At 37.0% G+C, this 25,807-nt stretch overlaps 2 protein-coding genes and 1 long non-coding RNA gene across 6 annotated transcripts in view; 2 read left to right on the forward strand and 1 right to left on the reverse strand.

Moving 5' to 3' along the window:
* The first annotated feature begins 357 nt into the window (after window positions 1-357).
* Window positions 358-3,890, forward strand: LOC123870377. The gene is given in 4 exon segments (XM_045913661.1): window positions 358-711; window positions 713-1,533; window positions 3,077-3,212; window positions 3,773-3,890. Coding segments are annotated over 4 exon segments (1,062 nt in total). The 5' UTR covers window positions 358-640; the 3' UTR covers window positions 3,807-3,890.
* Window positions 3,891-10,496: 6,606 nt separating this feature from the next.
* Window positions 10,497-25,807, forward strand: part of LOC123870361 (protein unc-13 homolog 4B) — a 66,252-nt gene continuing 50,941 nt past the window's right edge. The window contains exons 1-3 of one of the 4 annotated variants that reach the window (XM_045913630.1): window positions 10,497-10,708; window positions 11,335-11,340; window positions 16,770-17,812. In XM_045913630.1, coding sequence (XP_045769586.1) covers window positions 16,926-17,812 — 887 coding nt within the window. In that variant the 5' untranslated portion in view covers window positions 10,497-10,708; window positions 11,335-11,340; window positions 16,770-16,925. Of the gene's footprint in view, window positions 10,709-11,334; window positions 11,341-15,581; window positions 15,720-16,769; window positions 17,813-25,807 lie in introns of those variants that run through there. The other 3 variants (XM_045913629.1, XM_045913632.1, XM_045913631.1) reach the window with 3 other exon arrangements.
* LOC123870394 lies at window positions 10,906-21,710 on the reverse strand. Its single transcript, XR_006797070.1, has 3 exons — window positions 21,357-21,710; window positions 16,326-16,328; window positions 10,906-10,917 (listed from the first exon to the last, which is right to left on the reverse strand). It is a non-coding gene; the product is annotated as an uncharacterized LOC123870394 (long non-coding RNA).

Raw genomic sequence — 25,807 nt, forward strand, 5'->3', positions numbered from 1 at the left:
CGTCTCTTACTATACAGCGTACATAAATTCATTTTGGTACATTTCCAAGTCACATTTTTTTGTTGTTAAGAAATGCTTTTTAATTTTGGCTTCAATTCGCTGTCCTAAAATACGTCCATATTTGGTGAAAGCCTTTTTCTTTTTTAATTAACCGACTTCAAAAAAGGGGGTTCCGTACTCTACCCGTATGTATGTTTGTTTGCGATTGTGTCGGAAATTACCGAATTTTATTTTTTTAGATTTTATTCTTTACATTTATTTAAGCATGAGTGATGAGATGCTTTCTAGTGGAATTTCTAAAAATGCTTTTGTATCATCTATTTTCAATATTTCATCTCAAGAATTATAAAATTCATTTCATTGTAATCAAATAGTGTATGGTGTAAGGTTAGGTACTATTACAAGATTAGCTATAAAACTTTCACAAGCAAATTGCAGTCTATTAAAGATTTCTTTATGCGATGAAAGGCTGTAAGTCATACGTTCATGCAAGAAGGTTAGCGTCAACATTAGCATGCACGGGACGCCGCTCCGCCTACTTACAATGAGCAATGCGGAACACTGGGGTCACTTGGAGAATTTAATTGTGTTCCATTATCATATTTAGGCTCTTTTACGGTAACTCAAAAGTGAAAACTGAATGGGACTCGACATCGCTCGTCATTCGTCAGCCGAGATCGATGGAGACAACTTCCTCGGCACGGTAGCTCAAGGATAACGAAATGGAACTTCCTCGGTATTGTGTCGCGGTTTTAACTCTTGCCGCATGCGCTGCAGCCATCGTGGGCCCGGTCGGCAACAGTTCCAAGCTCGTTATCGTGACGAAGGCCGATACTTACCTCGACGCGTATTCCAAATCCCGCGTGGATGCTGAAAACGCGAAGGAGAGTGTTGTAATAATAACGGCTAAGGATGGAGAGAAGAAGATCTCAAATCGCGACGACAGTTACAACTCTGGATATGATTACACGCCGTCGTATTCGGGCAGCGACAGTTACAGTTCTTCAGGCTCCTCCAGCTATTCACCGCCGACAAGTTATGGAAGTCCAGTGAAATTTGAACCGGACGTGACGTACAATGCTCCACCGAATACTTACGGGCCGCCTTCCTCAAGTTATGGTCCACCATCTTCGAGCTATGGACCACCTTCCTCGAGTTATGGACCACCGTCCTCGAGCTATGGACCACCTTCCCCGAGCTACGGACCACCTTCTCACTCATATGGACCGCCAGCTCCGGTTTACGGACCACCCGTTCACAAACCGTTGCCTCCGATTTATGGACCACCGATAAAGCCTTCCTATGGAGTTCCTTACACAGCCCCCGGTCTTGGATTCCTGGATAAATTGTCATTGAAATTGGACATTCTGACGATTGCGAAGCTTTTGCTGAAGCTGCTTATATTCAAGAAGATCGTGACAATGATCGCCGTGGTGTGCATGCTACTCGTAATTCCTAAGCTGATCTCGTTCAAGAAGGATAAAAATGGTGGTGAACCTGATGAGGACGAACGCAAACTCGGTGTCAGAAACGGTAAGTTTTTATTTATCTTTTTACTTAAACTTATGGACCTAATTACCTATCTATCGCTAAACAAGTAATGGTAGTATAGAGTCAGTGAAACATTGCCTGTTTCTTTTGAATAATTTAAAGTTCTACCGTATTTGTTTTTTACGGTTCCCTACTTTTAGGGTGGGTGGACCACCCCGAAGGGTGCCAACGGGGCCCAATTAGTTTAGACTCTGCTTTCCGTCCGTGCGTCTGTTTGTCAGCGGGCTGTATCTCGTGAGCCGTAATAGGTAGAGAGTTGAAATTTTCACAGAATGTGTTACTATTGCCGTTATAACAACAAATAATCATTAATTAAAGTTTCAAAATGGAAGCCATGAAAATTAAAAATGAAATAAAAAGTGTTATTTCTTGTACGATGGTAGGTATGGATGGTACCGTTTTCACAATGATTGAACAATTCGTTTGGTATTTCGAGTGTATGTAAATCTAATCGGTTGGGATCTAATCTATCTGTTGGAATGTGAGGATGGAATCTTCATAGATTTGGTATAAAGTTTCAAAACAAAACATCAATAATATTTTTCAGACATTTCTTTTATTTGCTTCACAAATGTTTTTCATACTAGAAACTCGACTCAGACCTTGGATAGAAGCGGGGATTACTTTGTAGAAATCGATGGTATACAATTGACCGCAAGCTTATTTCGCTATAATCCGTGTTAAATATGTATAGTACTATATGCAGTATGCGATATACACCACCCGCTCTCCCACTACTAAAGAAGCAGGAAAAGCAAGCAATACATACAAACACAAATCTTCTAGAACACACTCAACGTACATTAAATTCACTCCGACACCGGAGCATCCTCAAGAGATGTAGACTGCATAATGGTTAATTGGTACTGATTCTGATCGCAACTATATTTTGGAGCATTCGCATCTATTCTTTATCTATTCTTTACAATATAACAACTAATAAGAAACGGACAGACAAACTTAATTTAAAACTGTCAATCTTCGTCATTGGATGTATGTCATGTGTTTAGTAGCAGCACTAAAACTTAGACTCTTGAAATTAATTTTCCGTACTTTTTTAGCAATATTAAAAAGATACAGATACTCTAAATAAAGTTTTGAGAAAAACAGAATCGATGCCAATGAAATATCCATACTTCATATTATAAATGCGAAAGTGTGTCTGTCTGTCTGTCTGTCTGTCTGCTACCTTTTCACGTTCCAACAGTTTAAACGATTTTGATGAAATTTAGTACAGAGTTAGCTTACATCCCAAGGAAGGCCATAGGGTACTTTTATCCCGGAAAATCAAAGAGTTCCCCGGGGATTCTTAAAAGCCCATCTGCCGATTTATGTGAAAGGTACAGAGGTAGCTTGCATTCCGGAAATTGACATTAGCAACTTTTTATCCTGGAAAAACAAAGAGTTCCCACAGGATTAAAAGAAAAACTAAATCCACGCAGACGAAGTCGCGGGCATCATTTTGTTATTCATATTTTTTATTTTATCTATAAACTTGTAAATGAAGACATTAATTACATTTTAGTGGTGGAGTTGACTTCAGCGCAGCAGTTGCTGGAGCGCGCGATATACGTGTACGGTCGCCAGAAACGCAACTGTGGGGTCACGTGTCGCGTGCGCAGAGTGCTGGACGACATCTACGACTTTGAACCCTATTTCAGGTATACTAAGATTCATCTTCGTATATTTCTGAATGACATGTGTCCATTGTTATGAATTTGAACTTTAAACAAGTCTTGTACGCAATTATTGCTTGTGTTTGCTAACCTTGTAGCGAATAGCAATAAATCGCACATAAAAGAGTTTTATTTATTAACTGATGCTACATTTATTATCTTTTAAATTATTATATAATACTTTATACACAAAAAAGTTAGTAAGTATATGACTCTTTCTGTTACATAATCCCAGACAAAAACTCAGTAGGGTTTAACCATTTTGAGTGGTCACAAACACGTTTTTATAAAACTTGAAATTCAATTCGAAAACATAGTTTCGTTTGTGATTGGTTGGGGACTCAAAATGGTTAACAGTTAACACCCACTGAGTTTTTTGTCTCTGTCATTTGTATGGGATTAGGTGACAGAGAGAGCCCTAGACTAACTTCTCTCCGAGTATAGAGTATAGGTACCTATAATCTGTATTGAAATTGATATAATTTAGTGTATAAAAATCGTGTAGGTAAAGGTTAAACTTATTAGGTATTTTGATTTTTTTTCAGAACGGGTCCAACACAAGCAAAGGAGGTTAACTGAAAAGGTGAAGAAGGGCGTATTTGTGCCATTTTTAAGCATTTACTTAAGTTTTAAATACGAAGTCACTACTTATTTAATTAAGCTACCTATTTATTTTATTTATTTAGTGTAAATATAATTTATTCTATTAATAAATAATATAATTACGATATTTTTTAGATTTTTACTTCTAATTTCATGTGTCTAACGCTAAATTGTTATGTGTTACAAATTACAATACGACTCACGCACCACCTATTGATTTGATGACGCGAGAAATCTTCACGCAAGTGCCAACAACTTTTGTAATGTCTTATAAGTAAACGTTTGTAGTAGTAGGTCTTGTAAGCCAAAACAGCCAAGACATTCAGTCTAACGGCAGTGAAACAATTTTATGTTCGACTAGCTGATGCCCGCGACTTCGTTTAGGTTTTTAAAAATCACGCGGGTACTCTTTGATTTTCCGGGATAAAAAGTAGCCTACGTTACTCTCCGTCCTTTCAACTATGTCTATGCAAAAAATCAAGTCGATTGGTTGCTTTTGCTTAGTTATGGCGTGAAGGAAGGACAAACAAACGAACAGACACACTTTCGCATTCATTATCAAATTACATTGTCAGGTAGGGATGACTTTTTGTGGAAATAAACATTTTTTTTTAAATATGTACTTATATGGCTTATTAGGTACAAGTACCATTTACGCCATTTCCACAGTAGTTATAGTTAATTACACAGTAAGTAGGGAAAATTAATGTTTCCTAAAAACGGCCATGAAAAGAATTATTTATTAGGTACGTCCATTCAACCAAGTAGATAATTACTATAATTAAAACGCATTTTTCACAACCTCAATAGGCTTATTATATGTAGTTATTTGTAATAAGTGCCTAATGTTAGCTACTAAAGTTCTAAGTTAAATTCTCATTAGTAATTTTTTCACGTTCGTATCAGTTCGTCATGAATGCTGCAATGCTGCTGTGGCACGGTGTGAGCTTAGATGCATTAGGTACCAACCTAAACTAGCACCTTTATCTTACTACCTCTTGGTCAAGGAAAACGACCCCGCGGATGCAGCCCGAGACGTTGGTTGGTCCGACCAGATCAGATAAGCGGTCGACACACCCTTCTACAATGCCTTCCTCGGCCTGTAACAGTGAAAAACTCGGCCAAGTGCGAGTTAGACTCGCGCACCGAAGGTTCCGTACTTGGGTATTATTTCCGACATTTTGCACGATAAATCAAAAACTATAATGCATAAAAATAAATAAAAATCTGTTTGAGAATGTACCAGTAAAGCCATTTCATATGATACCCCACTTGGTAGGTATAGTTATCTTACGTTGAAAATTGAATCACATTTTAATTTTTTTAAAATGATGTATGTAACTAAAAACTCACGGTTTTCAGATTTATTCCTTTACTTGTGCTATAAGACCTGCCAAATTTCATGATTCTAGGTCAACGGGAAGTACCTAACAGGTTTTCTTGACAGACACGACGGACGGACGGACGGACGGACAGACAGACAGACAGACAACAAAGTGATCCTATAAGGGTTCCGTTTTTCGTTTTAAGGTACGGAACCCTAAAAATGGCGCAACATCGTGAAGAAGGTGATATCTCGAGGGAGCCACGATCCTCAAAACTGAGCGCGACGCGAGAAGATCTTACTACCCATAGAATTGTTACTTCAGCAAAAATAATGTTAACTTCTATGACGTTGTTAAAATTAGTATGACACGCAATCAAGTCGTAAGCAAAACGCGGTGGTATTTTTTTTGTTCCGGATGACCCATCCTTTGTTAACCCTACCACCTACTAACCTAGTAGGTTGTAGCACCTACTGATAAGTATTGGTTTTCAGAGTTTTACGTCCGCCACGTTGTTTGTTTGGTGACGACTTTTACTCTCACAAACAAGACTAATCTAACGACACTTCATTTAATAAAATCAACATATCTGTAGGCTGTAAACGACGCCAACAATTTAATACATTTAAGCACCGTAAAAACGTTACCCTTTTTCTGATACAGTCGGGTAAAAAATAGCGACGACGTATGAATTTAGGTTCTATAATATAATCCAGTAGAAACATGATGTATTGTAATATGGCAATACGTTTTAATTTTCGCTGTTATTTTCCGTTGAGGTGAAATGTAACTTTCCCCTTATCAACTTTAGGATCGCGGTCCAGGACGTAGGTCCGATAATACAATGCTACACACAATACCGTAGTCTACACTTGCCGCATACTAATACGTGCATCAATACTTAAACAGTCGTACTCGCAATTAGAAAATGAGGCGATAAATACGTACCTACCTTACAGCGTGACTGAGGTTAATCGAGAACCTATCCGTATTATGGTAAGTAGGTAATAGGTGCTGATTACGAAAACGATAGGTATCCATTTTCAACTTCAAGATGGCGGTATCACATCACTTGATGAATTAATGCTAGAAACATGGCTACAAATGTAAAGGGTCATTGCCGAGGATTTTCGGGGTGCTGATTTAAGAAAACCGGCCAAGTGCGAGTCAGACTCGTGGACCGAGGGTTCCATACTCGGGTAATTTTTCCGACATTTTGCACGATAAATCAAAAACTTTATGCAGAAAAATAAATAAAAATCTGTTTAAGAATATGCAAGTAAAGCCCTTTCATATGATACCTAACTTGGTATAGTTATCTTACTTTGAAAATTGAAACACATTTTAATTTTTTTTAATGATGTAACCACAAATTCACGGTTTTCTGATTTATTCCTTTATTTGTACTATAAGACCTACCTACATGCCTTTCATGATTCTAGGTCAACGGGAAGTACATAGATTTTCTTGACAGATACGTCATACGACGGACGGACGGACCGACAGACAGACAACAAAGTGATCCTATAAGGGTTCCATTTTTCCTTTTGAGGTACGGAACCCTAAAAACCACATTCATGTTCAAACCATGATCAAGAATGCATCATATGCATTTTCGGAGAGCTGATTACGATAACTCCTTCGCGGTAGTTTCGGCCTTTAATTCGGGGGTCCAGGGCTCGATCCAGATACGCAGCTCTGACTTTTCGGAGCTATGTACGTTTTAAGCAATTAAATATCACTTGCTTTATCGGTGAAGGAAAAGAACGAGAGGAAACTTGTAAGCATGCAGTTCTCTAAGATATTCTCAAAGGTGCGCGAAGTCTGCCAATCTGAAATTGACCAGCATGATGGACTTTGGCCTTAAGCTTTGCCAGCCCCTTACTGAGCCAGGTTGAGGTGATGATGCTGAGATTCTATTATGTACTTACATGAAATTTAATAAGTAGCATATCTGCTTCTTGGAAAAGGACAAAATAGAATATCTTCCTAGAACGACGAAAAGATTGTTTAATTGCTGAAAATTTTATCCTTATTTCAATTGAGCTCATTCTAAATTTAGGTAAGTACCTACATTTGTTCATCCTTTGGATAATTTATATCAATTTGAAGCAATTGAAGCGGGTGTCCGTACTGTAGTAAAGCAGAGGGTATCTACACGCGGTGAATTGGGACTTGGGATGAGAGAACCCACAGAAATCCAAATAAATACATTTTTTTGTCTATGGGATATTTTATATCTATGGGAGAACCAAACTGATTTAATTCGGATTTACGTAAAACTGCGGGAACAAGAGTTAACAACGTGGTTACAACACGTAAATGCTTATCCTGTGCTATTAGCATATTTAACTAAATTGCTTTCGGCAGTTTCTAGTTTCTACTCGCATATAGTGAGAAATTTTATTTTACTAACTAGCTGCGTGGAATAGTGACTTTTCGGGCAGCATATACTCTGTACGTTAAAAATGTTCGCCGTGATTCTTTAAATTGACATAACTTTTTTATTTATGAACCGATTGACCTGAAATAAACACTAAATTCTAAGTGAAGCTTACTACAATATATTAGTGAAAACCGTATCTAAATTGAATAAGCCGTTTCTGATATTAGCGTGCACAAACACACAGACAAACAGACAAAAAAATAATTAATTACAATTTCGGGTTCGGCATCGATATAATAACAACCCCTGCTACTTTTTTTTTATATATTTCCATTGTACAGACACCACTTTTCTACAATTTTATTATATGTATAGATAGATTTATTTAATTTTCATTTCACCTTCTTTATATATTATGTAGTAGCAATAGGTAGTACCTATTTAATGAAGGTTATATAGCTGGTGCAAATGCTGACTAAAATTATTCTTATGGTATGGCTTATTTTGATTCATAAATAAGGTGTAAGATATCTAACTACTTATGACTTAAGTTCACCTGTCGCCGGTTACATGAATTACTTATGTACAAAAATAATAGTTCACACACAACGCGCGAAGTAGGTAAAATATGTGTCCAACGCGACTCCTAGAAGTTGTGCAATGAAGGCGTTCGTATAGCAGAGGCAGAGTGAAAACCGCGCTGCTGCAGTGGCGCGCCGTCATCGCCAGTGTGCTCTGCAGTGTATGCTTCATTCAGCTGTGCGTTACGAACAAAACACGTATACGCGCGCGTTCTGTGTGCCGTCCTTTCATAGACAGTAGAATATGTTTTACTGATTATTTTCCCATCCATCGCAATTTGGTGTGGATGCAAACAAGACAGGCAGTGCAACACGTTGGCACAAACTTCAAGCTCAGTTAGAAGCAAAAGAAAAATATTAGTCATAAACATATTACGGTCATACGTAATATTTTATTAGGTTTATTTAAGTACATTAAAAAACGCTGGGAAAACTTATTTAGAAATTTCTATTGCCAAGCAAGAGAAAGGCATCATTTATGTTGCACAAAAAAGTAAAGGAAACAAAAGGTTTTTTCACATCCGTACCTAATTAGAGAAAAACCTACAAATAAAATGTAATTCATTACTGGGAAAGTAGGGTATGACGCATAACGCAAAAATGTATGCTTATGCTGAATAAGTACTGACTAAATAAATGTATAAAAATACTTAGCCATGTTTTATAAATGAAAAATAAAAATTATTAATTTGACGAAAAAAAACTTTGACAATAATAAAAATACCTACCTACCTATGTACCATTTAGTGTACCGATTATAAATCTTACTGCGAAACTATAAGGGTTCTGCAGTAAAACAAAAATCCTATCCCATAGAGATTTAAAACAAATCATAACCCTACATCTTTTGGCTTTGCCGCAGTCGGGTAAAAAAGTATTTCGCCTAGTTTGATGTTGTATCGCAAAGTAATAGGCCAACTTGTGGGTAGGTACCTACCTATGTAAGTACAACGACGTTATAGGACAAACGACAATGAACTTGGCGGAAACCATTGCATTGTCACGCCCGCACCATTGCACAGTGCCCCTCACAAACAAACTGATAATAATTAAATACGAGTATTAGCTGCCATGTTCACTTCGGAAGTAGAGCATTATAAGGTCGGAATGAATAGAAGGAATTTGCGTTTCATTGAGGAATTTTCAATGTTAACGACAAAGGACTAGAAAAGTGGTAGAATCGTCGCGACTTTCAAAAATTCCGATAGCATTTCCTGAATTTTTGATATAGGTTACATTTTGCTTGCGCTACGCTTTCAGGAAAATATTCTTCTTTTAAAAATGAAACAATCCTGAACAAAAAACTTAACTTCCAACCTAAAAGGAGTGTAGAGCACATATTGAACTTTTATCGTTGAGCTATAGACACTTGCACAACGTGATGACGACTTTCATGCCGGTTACTTGCAAGGCACGATTTACATCGCATTAGCATTTTAATTGCATAAACAAATATCTAACTGGATCCCTCGAGTGACAAGTTTCTATGCAGGGGAGAATTAAATTACTATAGGAAATCATTTATTTCGTCGTGGTCGACTTCAAATTACACAGATCTCTTGTAGGAACCTTCTGCATTTAGATCTAACGGCTATGTAGAAGAATTTCGGGTCAGGAATCTAGTTTCATCTCGGGTGCCACTGAAACGATTTTGATCAAAATTAACAGGTTTTGATCGTTTTTTTTTTTTGTTATTTGGCAACCAAAACAGATTACAATAAAGATAACCTAATTCTTAAATTACTACATTATTGCAATCCTAGATGGTCGCACAACATGAACATGGTTTTTAAGGCACGCTTAGTTTAATATTACTTAATATTAATAAAGTAATATAACGTTTCAATCAATCCAGTGCTAAAACTGTGGGCTTTCATTATTATCAACTTGTCGCCGGCTTACTACTGAGCACGGGTGTCCACTCAGAATGAGAAAATGTTTTGGCCATAGTCCACCTCGCTGGCCAAGTTCAGATTGGCAGACTTTAAGAACTCTCAGGCATGCAGATTTCATTCACTGTTAAAGCAAGTGATATAGGTAGGTACCTAACGCACATAACTCCGAAAAGTTAGAGGTGTGTGCCCGGGATCGAACCTCCGACCTTCCTAATAGAAGGCTGATGACTTAACCACTAGGCTATAGCTGCTTTTTCTTCGGCAGGCAGGTACAGTTTTATACTACGAGTAGATATAGGTACTTAATAGAAAGGATGAATTGTAACGCTTTACGATTTTGCGTGTAAACTGAATGACCGATGCTCTATTTAGTCCATTGTAGTAACAGTGGAAGGTAGGATGGGTTGGGTGTACGGCTGTATGAGTCAAGTGCAGGTCCGCTCGCCTGGAACGCTCGTCGGCTCACTGTGGAATCTGCACGTGTGGTCGCAACACGTGTGACGTGACGCACTTATCACGCGTCTAATGTGACAAGTGTGAGGCCGCCCTAAGTGTGACGCTCGCCAGTTCTTTGGTACATAGTAGTTCAACGGTTCTTTGAGTGAACCTGCCTTAGTGCTGTGTGGTGCAAGTGTTGTGTTTCATGTCCGGGGAGAACATTTATCGAGGAAGGAATATGGCTAAAGTGCAAGTAAGCAAACGTCTACCCTATTGTCTAATCTAATGCCTTTAAACAAAGAAAATAGGGAATTTTAAATTAAAGCTTCATCTCCAATTTAGCTATAATCTCTATAAGGAGAGCTCTTACTAAGTAGATAAGTGTTTTTACAATGAACTTTCACACTTCCTTTACCTACCTAACGGTTCAACAAAGATAAGCTCTTAGACATATAATACTCTCTTATTCTTTTTCGCAATGTTTAAAGTGACTTTTAACGCTGTATGCAATCCCACTCTGTAAACTCTTGGATTTCAGCTCATCCTTTCACTAGACTCCATTGTAACACAATACGAGTGGAAAAGGTAGGTAGGTATGTACAAAAATAATGATGGATAATACGCCTTGTAACCCCATGGGCCCCATATAGCGCAAGTTTCGAAAATTATTCATGTTCATGAAGGTCAAAGTTTTAGTTTGATCGATAGAAATATTTCAGCCAATTTAAATTTAGCCGGCAACGTCTTTCGCTGATGCTTTCAGTATTTTATTGAGCATAAGCCAATAACGCGCACCTAGATAAATATAACCATACATGGCATAAGGCTTAGTTGTGACAATGCATGGCAGGTAAGTAATTGTAAAGTTAAGCAACGTAGATCAAAGTCAGTAACTGGATGGGTGACCGACTTTGCAGGTTCAGTTTTTTTTTAGTTTTAACATCCTAGTCGAAACCTCGTTCTTTTAGTCGATAAGGAAGCGCGGTGGGATCTGAAAAGTGACAACCCTCCGCATTATTTTCCCGAGAAAACTCGTACCATTATTATATGATTGAAAGCGGTCGCAACCCTCAGCAATGAGGACGACGCGTAGGGAGAGATAAGCTGGTTCATATCGAGATGTGAGATACGGATAAAGTAATGGTCTTGTTCCTAATCAATGACTTTCTAAGCAAGGACATCGCACTGGCGCGCATAACAAGGGACCAAGTAAGTGTGCTTATACTCGGTGTAAGCACACTTTCTTCATTAGTCGCATGTTGACTGCAAAGCTGTCAAGACGCCTAAATGCGCGATCAAAAAGTGCCAAAATAATACGTTAACGACACAGAAAAGAGATGGTGTGACTTACCACCGGTAAGTTAATTTTATTTACGTAAGATAACATGCGAAAAAGTGTAAAATATTTAGTAAAACCATTGAAAACACTAGAAATATCTAAAATTATTTACAATGTTCCCATTCCTTTCTCTCACGCACATCGGAAAGAGACAGATGGAAGGGCGCGTCACGGATGTCGGAAAAACAAAACTGTGGAGTAGCTTTTTTTTGTTCAATGTAAAATCTATTGGCCATTATTGTATCACATTTATTTTATTACTAGCTGTGCCCGCGACTTCGTTCGCGTGGAATAGCTCTCAGCGCGCTTTATATAGCCACGGCCGCTCAGGCACCAGGCGTGTATCTGTACGTTAAAAATGTTCGCCGTGATTCTTTAAATTGACATAACTTTTTTATTTATGAACCGATTGATATGAAATAAACACTAAATGTTAAGTGAAGCTTACTACAATATATTAGTGACAACCGTATCTAAATCGAATAAGCCGTTTCTGATATTAGCGTGCACAAACACACAGACAAACAGACAAAAAAAAAATTTATTACAATTTCGGGTTCGGCATCGATAAAAAAAAAGTAGCAGGGGTTGTTATTATTAACAACCCCTGCTACTTTTTTTATATATTTCCATTGTACAGACACCACTTTTCTACAATTTTATTATATGTATAGATAGATCTTTTGACGACCTCCAGTGCGCAGTGGTAACGCGGTGGATTTGTATGACGAGGGTCCCGGGTTCGATTCCCGGCTGGGCCGATTGAGATTTTCTTAATTGGTTTAGGTTGGCTGGTGGGAGGCCTTTGGCCATCTTGATTCAAGGCCCATCTTGAATCCGCCATTTTGGTTTTATTTTTCAGCTCCCTGTCAATTGGATGAAGTTCTGAGTGACATTTGTTCGAGCACCCCCCACCTATCTTCAATACCCTGGCCGTGCTCCTCACCGAAATCCTCAATCATCAGCTCTATCCATATTTTTCCTCCGAATCATTTTTTGTCCTCTATACGAAACCATCGGTAAAAAAAAAAACATACAAAATTTTACAGAAGAGGTGATCAAATGAGTCAGTCAGTCAGTCAGTCAGTCAGTCAGTGAATCAGCACGAGCAGAATAGTATATAGTATAGATATAGTATAATAGTTTCATATTTACAAAAACGAAAAATCTCTCAAAGAAATAACAAAAATTAATAGTGCTACACTACTCCATTCCATTTTTTGTTCAAGTTTGCTTCTAAAATCACCTTATTCAGCTTCGAGTGCATTAATCGATTTACATTGCGGCTTAATCACTGAGGTTAGTTTACAGGACTTGAATGTTAGCGGGAATGTATAAATGGAGCAGTTGAAGCTACATAGGGTGAATTTAGAAACGTGTGCCATGTTTGGGCTCTTGTGTTGTATGCCACGATGTGTCCATGCTTAGAAAGTCATTGTTCCTAATCACCAACTCGCCTGTATTACAAACTGAGCAGCTGTTGATTTAATAATGGTTTACCGTGAAGATAATATTATGTGATTATAATATAGGAAATTACTAATATATTTTATATTTTACATTTTATTATTTTATATTTTATTACTTGAGTAAGTAGATGAGGCTCGCGATTTCTGAGTCTACGCGTGGATATAGGTTTTTAAAAATCCCGTGGAAGCCCTTTGATTTTCTAAGGTAAAAATTACCCTATCTTTGTACCAAACCGTAGATAACAGACAGATAGATCTACTTTCGCATTTATAATACAGTTTATTACTAGGTAGGTATGGACTATGGAGGTACATATTACAATTTACTGTTTTTAATAATTAATAGTACGTATGCAGGTGTACATTTCCTACCTACTTAATAAATACTTTACATTGCTATGAAGATGATGCCTAGATATTATGTGGTACTAGGGTTGCCAACATTTCTTCAGTGAAATATAGTATTTTTGAGACTAAGCTGTAAAAAATATAGTACCTACACTCAAAAAATATACATATACTAAGTAGGCGTTTTTTAGATTAAGTAGGTATTTTTTATAAAAACTATATTTATTTGCACATCTTGCATTTTTAACAGTTTTTTGTACAAAATAAAAGTGTAATTTATGCTTTATCACATTAATTTTTTAAATAAAAGTACTTAAATATCAAAAGTTCATTTTTTATTAATGTGACACTACATCTGTTTCATCCTTCTCGCCACTTCGAATAATTCATAACTGAAAATATCCTTTCTGTTTTTTAAAATAAAAGGAATTTTGTTTGTTAGATTTTTTGTTGAAAATATAGTATTTTTGCGTACTATATGTTTCTTCAACAGTATACATATATTATAGTACGGTTGGCAACCCTTTGTGGTACTTATTACTTATTAAGATAAAATAAAATTTTATTATTTCGATAATCTACATAGGTAATTATAATTTATTAATAAATATGAATAATTTATTCTTTAGCTATTCGATTTATGAAAACTAAAAGTCAACTCATTTCTCGGAAACCTAAGTAGGTATGATCTATTAGGTTCATAGGTCGCTTTTCCTTGCTTTGTTTATCATAAATAGTTTCACGCAACTTTTATTAACATTGCGTATTCCATTCTAAAGCCGTCAGGAGAGCAAAAGAATAATGGCCTAAATTAGAATTCCAAAACACGTAAGGCCTACATGCTCAGCCGACCGATTCTTACTGTTACGTAATAGACCATTATTCGGTGGATGTTATCTATTAGTTACAACTTACCTATATCTATCAACGAGTGTTGTTTACCTAAACTTCTGTGTCTATACTTACCTATTATTATAGTAGGTATGTATATGTATATGCACCTAGGTACCTATTAACTATAACAATCGTCCTATGAGTCCTATGACCCTTAGCATCGCTTCTTGACAGTTGGCCTGTTTGATTTTCTACTTTTATTAACTTTAGACTAGGTACTTATATAAGTTTTTTTCGTAAAAGCGCGGATTAGTAAGAGAGTCTTTGCTTTCTATCTGACTATTCAGTTAGTTGTTGCTTTGTAAGTCCATCGGGAGCGGCCTTATTTCTAATGAAGCAAACAGAAAATCAGGCTCAGATACATATGCCTACTTGAGGGAGCGCGTTTGATAAGTTTTACAAAACAAAGGCGCAGGCAGTGCGAATAAATTCGCGAGCCAAACGAGCACTACAATTTCCTATTTTATAAAAAAACGATTCTTAGGGTGGCATTATACCTACCTACATTGGCGTTGATAAAAACTATATTTTTATATTGATTTTATATAGCTATGTTGCTACGCACTGCTAGGCATCAAACAACGTCTTTCAGCGTTAGTACAGAGTCGCATAAGTTCTTCGGCCATGACTCCATTGAGCCGTGAGCGTCTTGTAGTGCAGAGCAAGGTGGAGGTTACCAGAGGCGAGGAAAGACCCCTACGCGATGGACCGACCAAATTAAGTCAGCTGTGGGCGGTGCCGTGCACAAGTGTATCAGATTATCGGCCAGCTGGGAGAAGTGGCGAATGCTCGTGAGGCGTATAAAATCTGCCCCCAAAACGTCATTTCGTGATGACCGCGACTTTTCTGCCAAAAGTGTTACGCCGAAGAAGTGCTGTTACACAAAGTAGAGATGCGAGAGCTACGTGATACGAGATTGGCAGAATCCTATGTTATTTTTGTCTAAAGATTTATCAAGTTGGAAGTATATTTACCTAAACATACATACCTACCTATTTAGTTATCTGCTCTCACTCTCGACCCTTATCAATGCTTATCTTATATCTATCAAGGTAGACTAGCTGCAGTAGTGTTAGGTATCCTGTAGTGAAATATTCTGGAGTGTGTGTATCAGCACTATTGAGTAGTTATTGAAATCAAATAATAGTTAGTGTTTCAAGGAGCTTGTTCAGATTTTGTTAATCATCCTACAAGTGGTACCACCTACATATTAGGTAATGAAAGTTAATTTATTTGTTTGTACATAAAGTATAATAATAATGATATTATGTAGACGTATCTATCTGTCTTATTTTTGATATCAAGGGATTTGTTTTATAATTCGAATAACAGCAGCTCGATTGCGGTAGAATGACAGCTACAATGTCACGATCGCAATCAACTCTGATTGGTTGACGCTCGCTCACCATTAGCTACAATGCTACATTGTTGCAACAATAATAGCATTTTAGCCAATAAAAACAATTGCGATTGTAATTTGATGCAGTGCGATTGATGCAGGTTTGACGGAATCGAGCTACAGGATTTCCCGTGGTGCACTTTCTTTATTGAACTCGGTGTGAATTAATAAGAAGTCCAACTAGACCTATTTGTTTAGTCTTTGCTGTTTTTATTAGGTAGGTACCTATGCGTAGTAAAAAATGTAGAAAAACATCAAAATAGTGGTAGGAATAAAATAATTATTATAACTAAAATGGGCCTCGCAGAAGACTGACAGACAGATAGACAGTCAGACAGACAGACATACAGACAGACAACAAAGTGATCCTATAAGAGTTCCGTTTTTTTTTCTTTTGAGGTACGGAACCCTAAAAACGGACGAACTGAGAACCACCTCTTTTTTGGAAGTAGGTATGTTACAAACTATCTAGGTGGCTATTCCTGATATTTCTATTGAGAAAATACCTACTATGAATGCTTCATTATATATATTATATCTACATACTTACTTAAGTGTTTTCGGAAGCATGCCAGATGTGCTCGTCGTTGTAGAAATCGCGGTTATAACTTCCTTGAAAAGACCGAAATTACTGCTGAACGAAGCGGATGAGTAGATTTTCGATAATGTTTTTTTTTTTAACTTAAATTATGTATTGTGCAATATATTCAACTGCAGACTTTACAGTAGGTACTTAATCGAAGGTAAGACGGGAAGGTTCCTTATGAACTATGAGAAGGTTATTATTAATTTAAGTGATACAATTGTAGATATCGTCAAAATAAACATATGCAGAAAATCTAAAGTGTAATCTCTTTTGTTTCAGTGATATCGAGACTGCGAGGTATCATTACTCATCCTTGAGAAACTCGGCAGATGCTGTCTAAATTAAGCTCATGAACAACATTAGGTCAAACGGAAACGATAAGCGAGACAAAACTGAATTCCTCCTTTGAGAAGCGTATTAAGTTAGAGATACACAATGCCAGAATTAGGCCCAATGATGCGTGCGCTCGAATTGCAGAGACTCATCGAAAACAAAGTGTCCGAATGGCGCGAGAGGTCAGCTAGGGTCGCGGGAGCGAGCGTGGTCGACTCTTATCAGCAGCCACTTCACTTTAAACGTCACACCAACAGACGCAAAAACAGCGCTGAAATAAACAGAATTATCGCAAAGTACTCGAGACCCAATAAGAGGCCTGATGAACGACGATTTACATTAGACAAGTGCCCCGAGGAACCGCCTGTGCGTCCAGCTCGACACAAAAAGTTATTTGATAAACTAAAGTTCTCGAAAAGTGAAGACAATCTTGCCAACATCGGTGTCATGGACACTCATCCGGACCCCACAGTCATCAAAGCTCCACCACGTTCGAAGTTGTCCAAGTATAAAACAAAGAGCTGTGAGGATATAACGGAATTTGTTGACTTTAGCCGCAATGTGAAGAGCAAGCTTTTCGAAGAAAATAGTATATTGAATGCAAAAACTGTTCCTAAAGAGAGGAATATGCTGCATAGTATCGGTGAAGATAGTTCAGACAATATTTCGGAAATCGAAGACAGTGGAATTAATTTAAGACGTAAACCAAATTTTGTTACATCGACTCCTGTATCGAATAGAAAGACATGCCCAGCTGGTGATTCTGTGTCAGTGTTTGAGTTCGAAAAGTGTGTTAAATATTCTAGTGTCAGTGATTTACAAGAAGGGACTTCTGTGCCAGACATTCATAGTAGATTATCAGTGGGATCGGAAAGTACTTTGGATGCTCGAAAACGATGGAAGTTAATCAAACCTCCGTTTCGAAAAGGAACTTTTGACTGTTTACTTCGTTGGCGTGGAAAAAAACAGCCGTCTCATCATCAAACTGAGTAAGTGACGCCAAGTATTTTGTTACGCAATTTAGATACTCTCATAATAATCTTAACAAATGTGCGAATCTTCAATTGCATGTTTGCAATATTATCATAGTTTATTTCCTTATGACATCGGTTGCTTACAAGAAATAGTTTTATTAACTTGACTGTACCTTACTCGATGCTTCATAATATGAGATAGGCGCCATTTGTCCCGCCTTAACGCATCTATCTTGCTCTATCATATAGCGCTGTCCCTCTCTCTCTACCACCGCCAGCAGTACGGAGCTGGCCAAAAGGTGGCCGCGTTTGTTTTATTCATTGGCGTTTTGTTTCCCGCCGAGAACGGTTGTGCTTGCTTAAAGCAGCACTCTGGAGAAAAAAGTACCTGCATTGGATAAAGTATTATAATACTCGTGCAAGAGTATAATTACTAAACAATATTTCATAAAGACGGTAAACCAGATCACGTGAGTTTTTCAATTTATTTAATTCTTATAAATGTTTGAGTATAGAAATGCTTTTATTTCTTAAGCAAAATTTTACTGCATAGCTAAATTCATTGGCTATTTATGAAAATGTCATCTTAGAGGTAGTTTGTTAATTTAAATACATGATTCAACAGATAGTTTGACATCGAATGAGTCAAATATCGATTTTATTAAGCTACCGTCAATGAATCCTATATAATTTCCAACAATTCATTGTGAACGAAAAACTACTCCATAATGTAGGTAGTTTTTAAAACATTTGCAGTTTTTGTTACATTCAGCGCCACAAAAACCACAGTTGGTTTTACCTGGCACTGAGTTAATTAATTATAGCTATACAATATAAATAATTATACCAGCATAATGCCAAATTGGTAATGTAGGTACATAGTACTTAATCTTGTGGGTAGGTAAGGACAATGTGCAGCGCGACGTGCAACGTCGTGAACATTCACGTCATTCATATTTTTAAATGCTATTATTTTCTATGGAAAGAAATGTTGAAATATTTATTGTTTAAAAAGCTAATGCTATTTATAATTTAATATAAAAGGTATCCCGGTAGTACCGGTGCTTCCGTTTCATTTACTTTTAGATTCTTGCAGAGTAGAAGTACATAATTGATTACATTGAAAAGAAAAGGTTCAGATACCAGTTTTCAGATTAATCGAGCCTATTGAAAGTGAACAAATTTATAGCTTATCAAATGATGTAAAACTTTCATGCCTATCCACCTACCACGATAAATATATTATCTCTCACGTTATGTTGATAATTTGACCGGCTTTCATGAACTAAACCCGTGGTAGATGCCTTTTACGAGTTAACAGAACTGGTATAAGTCGAATTGAATAAAAACATTTTGAATTTGAATTGGATTCATGGTCATATTCAGAACAACGGTATTAGAGTTACCTAAGAGAAGCGAAAGTGTAAGGCTCGAAGAAATGTTAAAAAGTTTAAAAAAAAAAAAAAAAAAAAAAAAACTACCTTCGCCGCGCAGGCGTATGTTTGAAAACAGAATGGCTCTTCGTGGGAGTTTACATGGCAGTGGTTTTGGTCATTTAAGAATCTAGCTCCGCCTCGCAGGCGCAGCTTAAAAATTAAATGCCTCCTCGCGGGAGTGCATGGACCATTTAAAAACCTAGATCCACTTCGCAGGTGAAGCTTAGAAATTAAATGCCTCCTCGCGGGAGTGCATGGACCATTTAAGAACCTAGATCCACCTCGCAGGTGCAACTTAGAAATTAAATGCCTCCTCGCGGGGGTGCATGGGCCATTTAATAAGCTAACTACGCCTCGCGGGCGCAGTGTAAAAGCCAAGTAAGCAACTCCTCGCGGGAGTGTGCATGACATTGTTATGGTCTCAACTCTCAGTGGAATATCAATCAGTCGCTCTTGGGCACCACTGATATTTATGCTAAGGTTTACGCTCCGGACCTAATGTTTTGGCCGATTAAAAATCTAGCTACGCCTCGCAGGCATAGTTGAACCACGCAGGCTGGTCAGCACACCTCATGCATTTATGTTTGTAATGGTCCATGCCTACTTGCCCTTGCAGGGTAGTCGTTGCTAGGAGCACAGCTGCTCTCGTTTCAGTCACGAAGTAAATAATTTTATGGTCTTTTGCATAACCTTATTAAGGAAAGTATGGGTTCAAAGCGATACCGAATGCAAATATATTGATATAAATTTCAGAGGCCACTTGCGTCGCGTTACAAACAAATTGGGAAAAGTAAAAGCTCCGAAATTACACATAATATAAATATATTCTTATATCTCATAAAGCGTATCGCATACCGCTTTTTACAAGCTCCCGATATTTTTAATGGGAGTCATCCAAATATCGCAGTCCTATTGCCATAGATTGACATCTACAGTGTGTACAGTGGGCAATGCAATCATTTTTAATTGGCTGTCGCTCTCTTGCTGCTGGCTAATTACAGCAAGTATTAAGTTTATAACAATGTGTTATTCACATCTCTCAAGCTAAAGGAGCCATACTTCTGACCAAGTAAAGGTGCCTATAAATAACATGAAAAGAAAGCCAACATAGCAATTTATTATTTTTATGTGGAAAACTTAATTCTATCATTACACGCTAATTCAATGGATACGTTAACCTAAATTCATTATCATGATAAACGCATCACCAGCTCACTACAGAGCACGGCTGTCTTCACTAAATGAGAAGGGTTAAATAGTTTGAATTATACAATAATATTTTTTACCATTTACAACTAACCTAATGACTCTATACTCGTCATATATCGTTGTGGTCTACATGAGCATGCCCAGTGATCAACTGATCAGGTAGATTTGTTCAGTGACTGACATGAGCGTGCGAACCTCGTGCGTGAGTGGCGCCCGCTGCAGTACGCGAGTGCGAGTGCATGTTTGCGCCAGCAGTGGCGGCTTGCGTCCACGTGACCCACTCTTTCGGCTCTCGAAACTGTATTTTCTGAAGAATAGCAGGTTTTTGCACCTTCCCTCATATTATTGATCTGCATGAAGCGAAGGATTTGAGATGATGGTATCAGAATCTCCTTTCTTCCATCTACATGCCTTTTGCAGTTTATTCTCTCACAAACAACGTTGCATGGACATCGCGTGTCGTGCTTGATTGGGCAGACTTCTCTTTGTCGAGCCTTGGACCAAACCGATGCATTCCAGGAGAAATTTCCGGTTATTGTAAATTTCAATCAATCAATATATTTTTGATGTAAATGCATGTATGCTAAGTGCAATGCATTTAATGGAAAAGTCAACAAGGATGTTAGAGTTTATTTAAAAGTATCACCTCATTTCCAAGGTCATGGTCAGCTTTTTCGTCTGGCATGGACTTATGACAGAAGAGGACGCAATCTGCTCCTCTCTTGGAACTGGCATCGTGGCTACCAGATTACTATTATCATTATTTATTATTTATAATAGACTAAGCAGCTTTCGCTGATTCGTCTATATCAGAGGTACTTCGAGTTTTTCCGAATGTTTGTTTAATGTTTTCTTGAACTGGTTAACAGAGCTTGTCATAACCACATCCTTGGGCAATTTATTCCAAATGTGACCAACTCTGTGGGTCAGAAAGTGTTTTAATGGATTTGACAATGATAATTGACATGTAGCTTCATATCATGTCCCCTAAATCTATGATTGCTCCTTCTCAGAAACATGCTTTCAAAGTTGGGACATTTAATAGTTATTTAGTATTTTGTACGTTTCAATCCTGGATCATAGTCTAATACATTTTCAGTTTTGCAACAAAACAACGGTCATGCCGACTATGTTTCTAGACTTGGCATTCCTCGGAATTAGCATTTGCTAACCGCATACTCGTATGGCGGAGAAAGACTTTAGAATGAAATGCTAGATTTATTCGCACCTAGCCGTGCCCGGTGTAGCAAAGCTTTTTTAAATTGTGCTGCTATCTCATTCTATAATCTTAAACAAGATAGCTTTCTTACATGGAAAATTTAATGTCAACTGTTAAAATCGTTTTCCAGTTCAAAGTCACATGACAAAAAATTTCATATGCTCTGCTCGTGGCAGAAGATTCATGGTTATACTTTTAAAATAAAACAACCCCTTTATTTTTCAAAATTTTTGGTTCAGAAACTGATTCAGCGGACAAAAATTTTCAAATCTAACGAATTTCTATATTCGAATAATAACTTTGATCCAGCCTGATGTATCAGAACTTAAGATCTGTTTAGGGGGTGTGATTTAATTTCATAGTTATTCGTAATTGTAACATGGTTATTAATTCTGAGTGAATTAGATCTGTGTGCAAGGATGCTACAAGAAGCATTAACACAATACCTTACCTTGTATATGTTATAAGTGGGCTGTAATCCTAAAATCTACGACATCTTCTATGATGTCGTTGGATTTAATAGTCATGTGTAGGTTTGGATCGTAAAAGTTCCAGGAGCAAGGTATGTCCGACGCTGGAACGATATCAGTCCAATCCAAGATGTCAAATGAACAGGTTAAGATTTAGTTTTATTGTACAGTTCGTTCGGATACTATTGTGCAAGGAATGAATTTTCGTACCGAATCAGCTTACCGTGCCCCTGACTATATTCTGATCCTCGACACGGGCTATTTGGGTAACATTACCATAAAACTTTCAATAAATTGAAACTGTGAGAATATCCCTTGTTTTTACCAGTAAAATATCCACTTTTATGATTGAACTTGGTCGATTTCTTTTCATATCTTTTGTGAATTGTACGAGCATTGCTGACTGTCTTCAAGTTAGCATAGTTAAACATTGTTGTCATGAATTATTCAAAGTAGTACTTACCTACCTTGTCTTTGTCACTTTTCGATGGTCAATTTTTGGGTTCTTATGATGATGTAATGGTGATACTTAATTACGTAAACTTAAAAACTAAAGCTACGAGGGTTCAAAATGCGCCCAGGCATGGGAAAGGCTCACAAGGCTCAGCTGGGTAGTTACCTGTTCTTTGAATTATCACCACTTCACAAAATTATTAATATTTAATAATAACAAATCTTTATTGACTTCACATAATGTAGTGTTTACAAGCTATCGGAGTTGTTAAGAAACTCATTCTTAAGCTTTCTTATCATTTAAATAATCCTTTACATTGTGATAGGATTTCCAATAAGTTTCGTTTTATGAAACTTTAAGCTTGTTGAAAAACGTCTCCAAAAGGTTTTTGTTCCGTTATTGCTTCGAAATTAAAATCTTTAAAACATTATAATATTGAGCGCGCCAAGATAGATCTTAGAATGACTAAGCATTGTGCCAGAAGACAGTTTTTAATAACTACGTTTTATCACCATAGCTGGGCATTAACTCATTAATCCCTTCATCATTAATTAATGAAGTCAACATTTCGGCTAACAATAAGTCATTACAAGTCCTGGTCTGGTTCAAAGTGTCCTAGCTACAGCCGCCCAACGCAGGTTGTAGAGTGTTCCTTTATAGCTTTTTCATGCTTAGTTTAAAATAAACTTCTAATTCTAATAATAGGAAGAATGGCTGCTAGTCAAATCAGCGACTTTTTATCATGTATTATAAGAAGCAAGCGTTATTTTGCGGAAGTCCATGATATGCAAGGAACCAAAAGCTTAATTTGCTATAATTTATTCTTGACAGTGGCATCATCCCAATTCTGTAGAATGATAAAACAAAGAGTAAGAAGGAAATACCTAAACAATGATGAATTGTTTATTTATGAGTTTCAAATTAAAACTTTCTTCTGTTCTGGTGAGAACTGTACGAACTTTTCTAAATAGCAAAGCTATGAGCCAAGAAAAGGACATGGAACTAAAGAAACTAGACTGTTCTGGGAAGATTTTTCCTGGTCATAGTGAAAATAGTTATTTTAAACAAAGGAACCTTTCCATTTTAAATTCGCTCCAGGGCATGTTTTGCGCATGTACTAAGTTACTTATTTTTACCCAGGATTGTTTATTGTGATTAAATTGTTCTTAGTAGATATCTAAGATATCAGATGTCCGAGGATTTCATGCAGGACGGTAATAATTTCAGTATGATTTCGAAACGATTGGGTCAATTGTCTATTGTTGTTGAAATAGCTGTATTTTGACCCAGTTATATTGTTTTTGGTGGTACCCATATATTATGTTATTGACTCATTGAGTGAGTCTAAAATATTTAATCAATCTTGCAATGGCAATTGTTTTCATGACTTATCACTATCCTAATATTGATGCTGTCTAATTAATAGGTGGACTTTATATGTAAAGAATGTATTTACAAGTGTTTGTGAGGTCAGCCTTACCTATTGACTGAGTATTACACATACAGGCACGCATATAATTTTAATTGCTAAATTTATTGCCTAGCTTATAATGGTTTGCCTGATGTAATACATACACGCGTATATCTTTTCTGTTATTTTGTATGTCGACTTGCAAACTCATTCTTAACTCGCAATCATGTGAATAGTTTGTTAATGAGGATTTACACCCCGTAATTTTTCTTTTCTCTTTTCTTAGCAAGAAAATGGCATTATTTGCCCAACATATCAGTTGTCTTATATATATGTCACATTGGCGTCAAAGATGTTAAATCTTTGTATAGCGCAGATCACCACCACCACCAGGCGATAACAAACACGTCTCATATTATGAAGCATCGAGTAAGGTACAGTCAAGTTAATAGACGCGTTTTACCTACCAATAAAACGCTTATTAATTTACTTACCTTACTCGATGCTTAACTTTGAATTCTGCCTGGTGATATTCAACGCAATGAATAAAACAAACGCGGCCACCTTTTGGCAGCTCCGTACTGCTGGCGGTGGTAGAGAGAGAGGGACAGCGCTATATGATAGAGCAAGATAGATGCGTTAAGGCGGGACAAATGGCGCCTATCTCATATTATGAAGCATCGAGTAAGGTAAGTAAATTAATAAGCGTTTTATTGGTAGGTAAAACGCGTCTATATTGACGGTACGGCACAGTTTTTATTACTAGGTTGTTTGTACTAGGAGTTGTGACTAGGTTCCAGTATACTTAAGTGATGAAAAACGTGTTCTACATGTTAGAAAGCTTCCACTAGTTCTCGAGGTGCTTTATAGGTAACTTGACTACCTTTAGAAGGAAGTAATTATTTTAGAATAACGGGAAAATAAGTAAAGATGCCTGGTTTCTTTTTAAATATGGTTTTTTCTTATGTTATTAAGTGTTAAAAGTTTTTAATATTTTTGGTAACGTATCGACTACCGATCGTTGTCAATCGACATACTAAATCGATATAAGTACTAATTTGCAATAAATAGGGAAAGATCGGTACATGAAAATATTTTCTTAAAATGGCAAGTTTCATGAGACAGCTGTTTTCTTTTAATCTTTGAAGATGTAATTTATTTAGCAAATTTCCTCTGCCTCTGTAGCTCTTACATTCAACGTGGAATTGGCGAAGTGCATTGTTCTGGTGTGGCACTATTGAAAGTTAGCAAAATAAGAAGAAAAAAAATTACAACTGTCGGCATCGGCCTACACCTAATAAGTAAAACCATAAGAGTTTTGCAGTCTGCCCCAATTGCAGACTCGAGTCTGCCAGTCTTATCAGTTTGCAACCCGTTTATAAACAGTTACGAGACATTTAAATATAGGTAGGTACCTACTGTTTCTCTGCACTAGACATGATAAGTAGGTACGTAGTTTGAAGATTTTTGAACTTCACTTGGACTGATCGTAATGAAAAATTTACTACCTAATGCCCATTCTTTTTTAGCATAACCCTCTTTCGCAATTTTTAGTATCCTTTCATTAATTTTATTCTTTTGACCGGCATGCGGCGACCTATGCCGGCGACTAGTTCCTTTATCGTGTAAAACACCGCTGTCTGAACTCTAAAATTGAACGTAGCATTGCAATTAATTTATAATTCTACTATTTGAATGTAACTCATGCCCTCTACGTATGACGTTGTACATTATGTTGCTAATAGATGGCACTACAAGTATCGTTTTATGCATAGACCTACGATTTTTCGCTATTATGCGCTAACTACAAA

Source organism: Maniola jurtina, chromosome 12 (genome assembly GCF_905333055.1).
Source record: "Maniola jurtina chromosome 12, ilManJurt1.1, whole genome shotgun sequence".
Lineage (NCBI taxonomy): Eukaryota > Metazoa > Arthropoda > Insecta > Lepidoptera > Nymphalidae > Maniola > Maniola jurtina.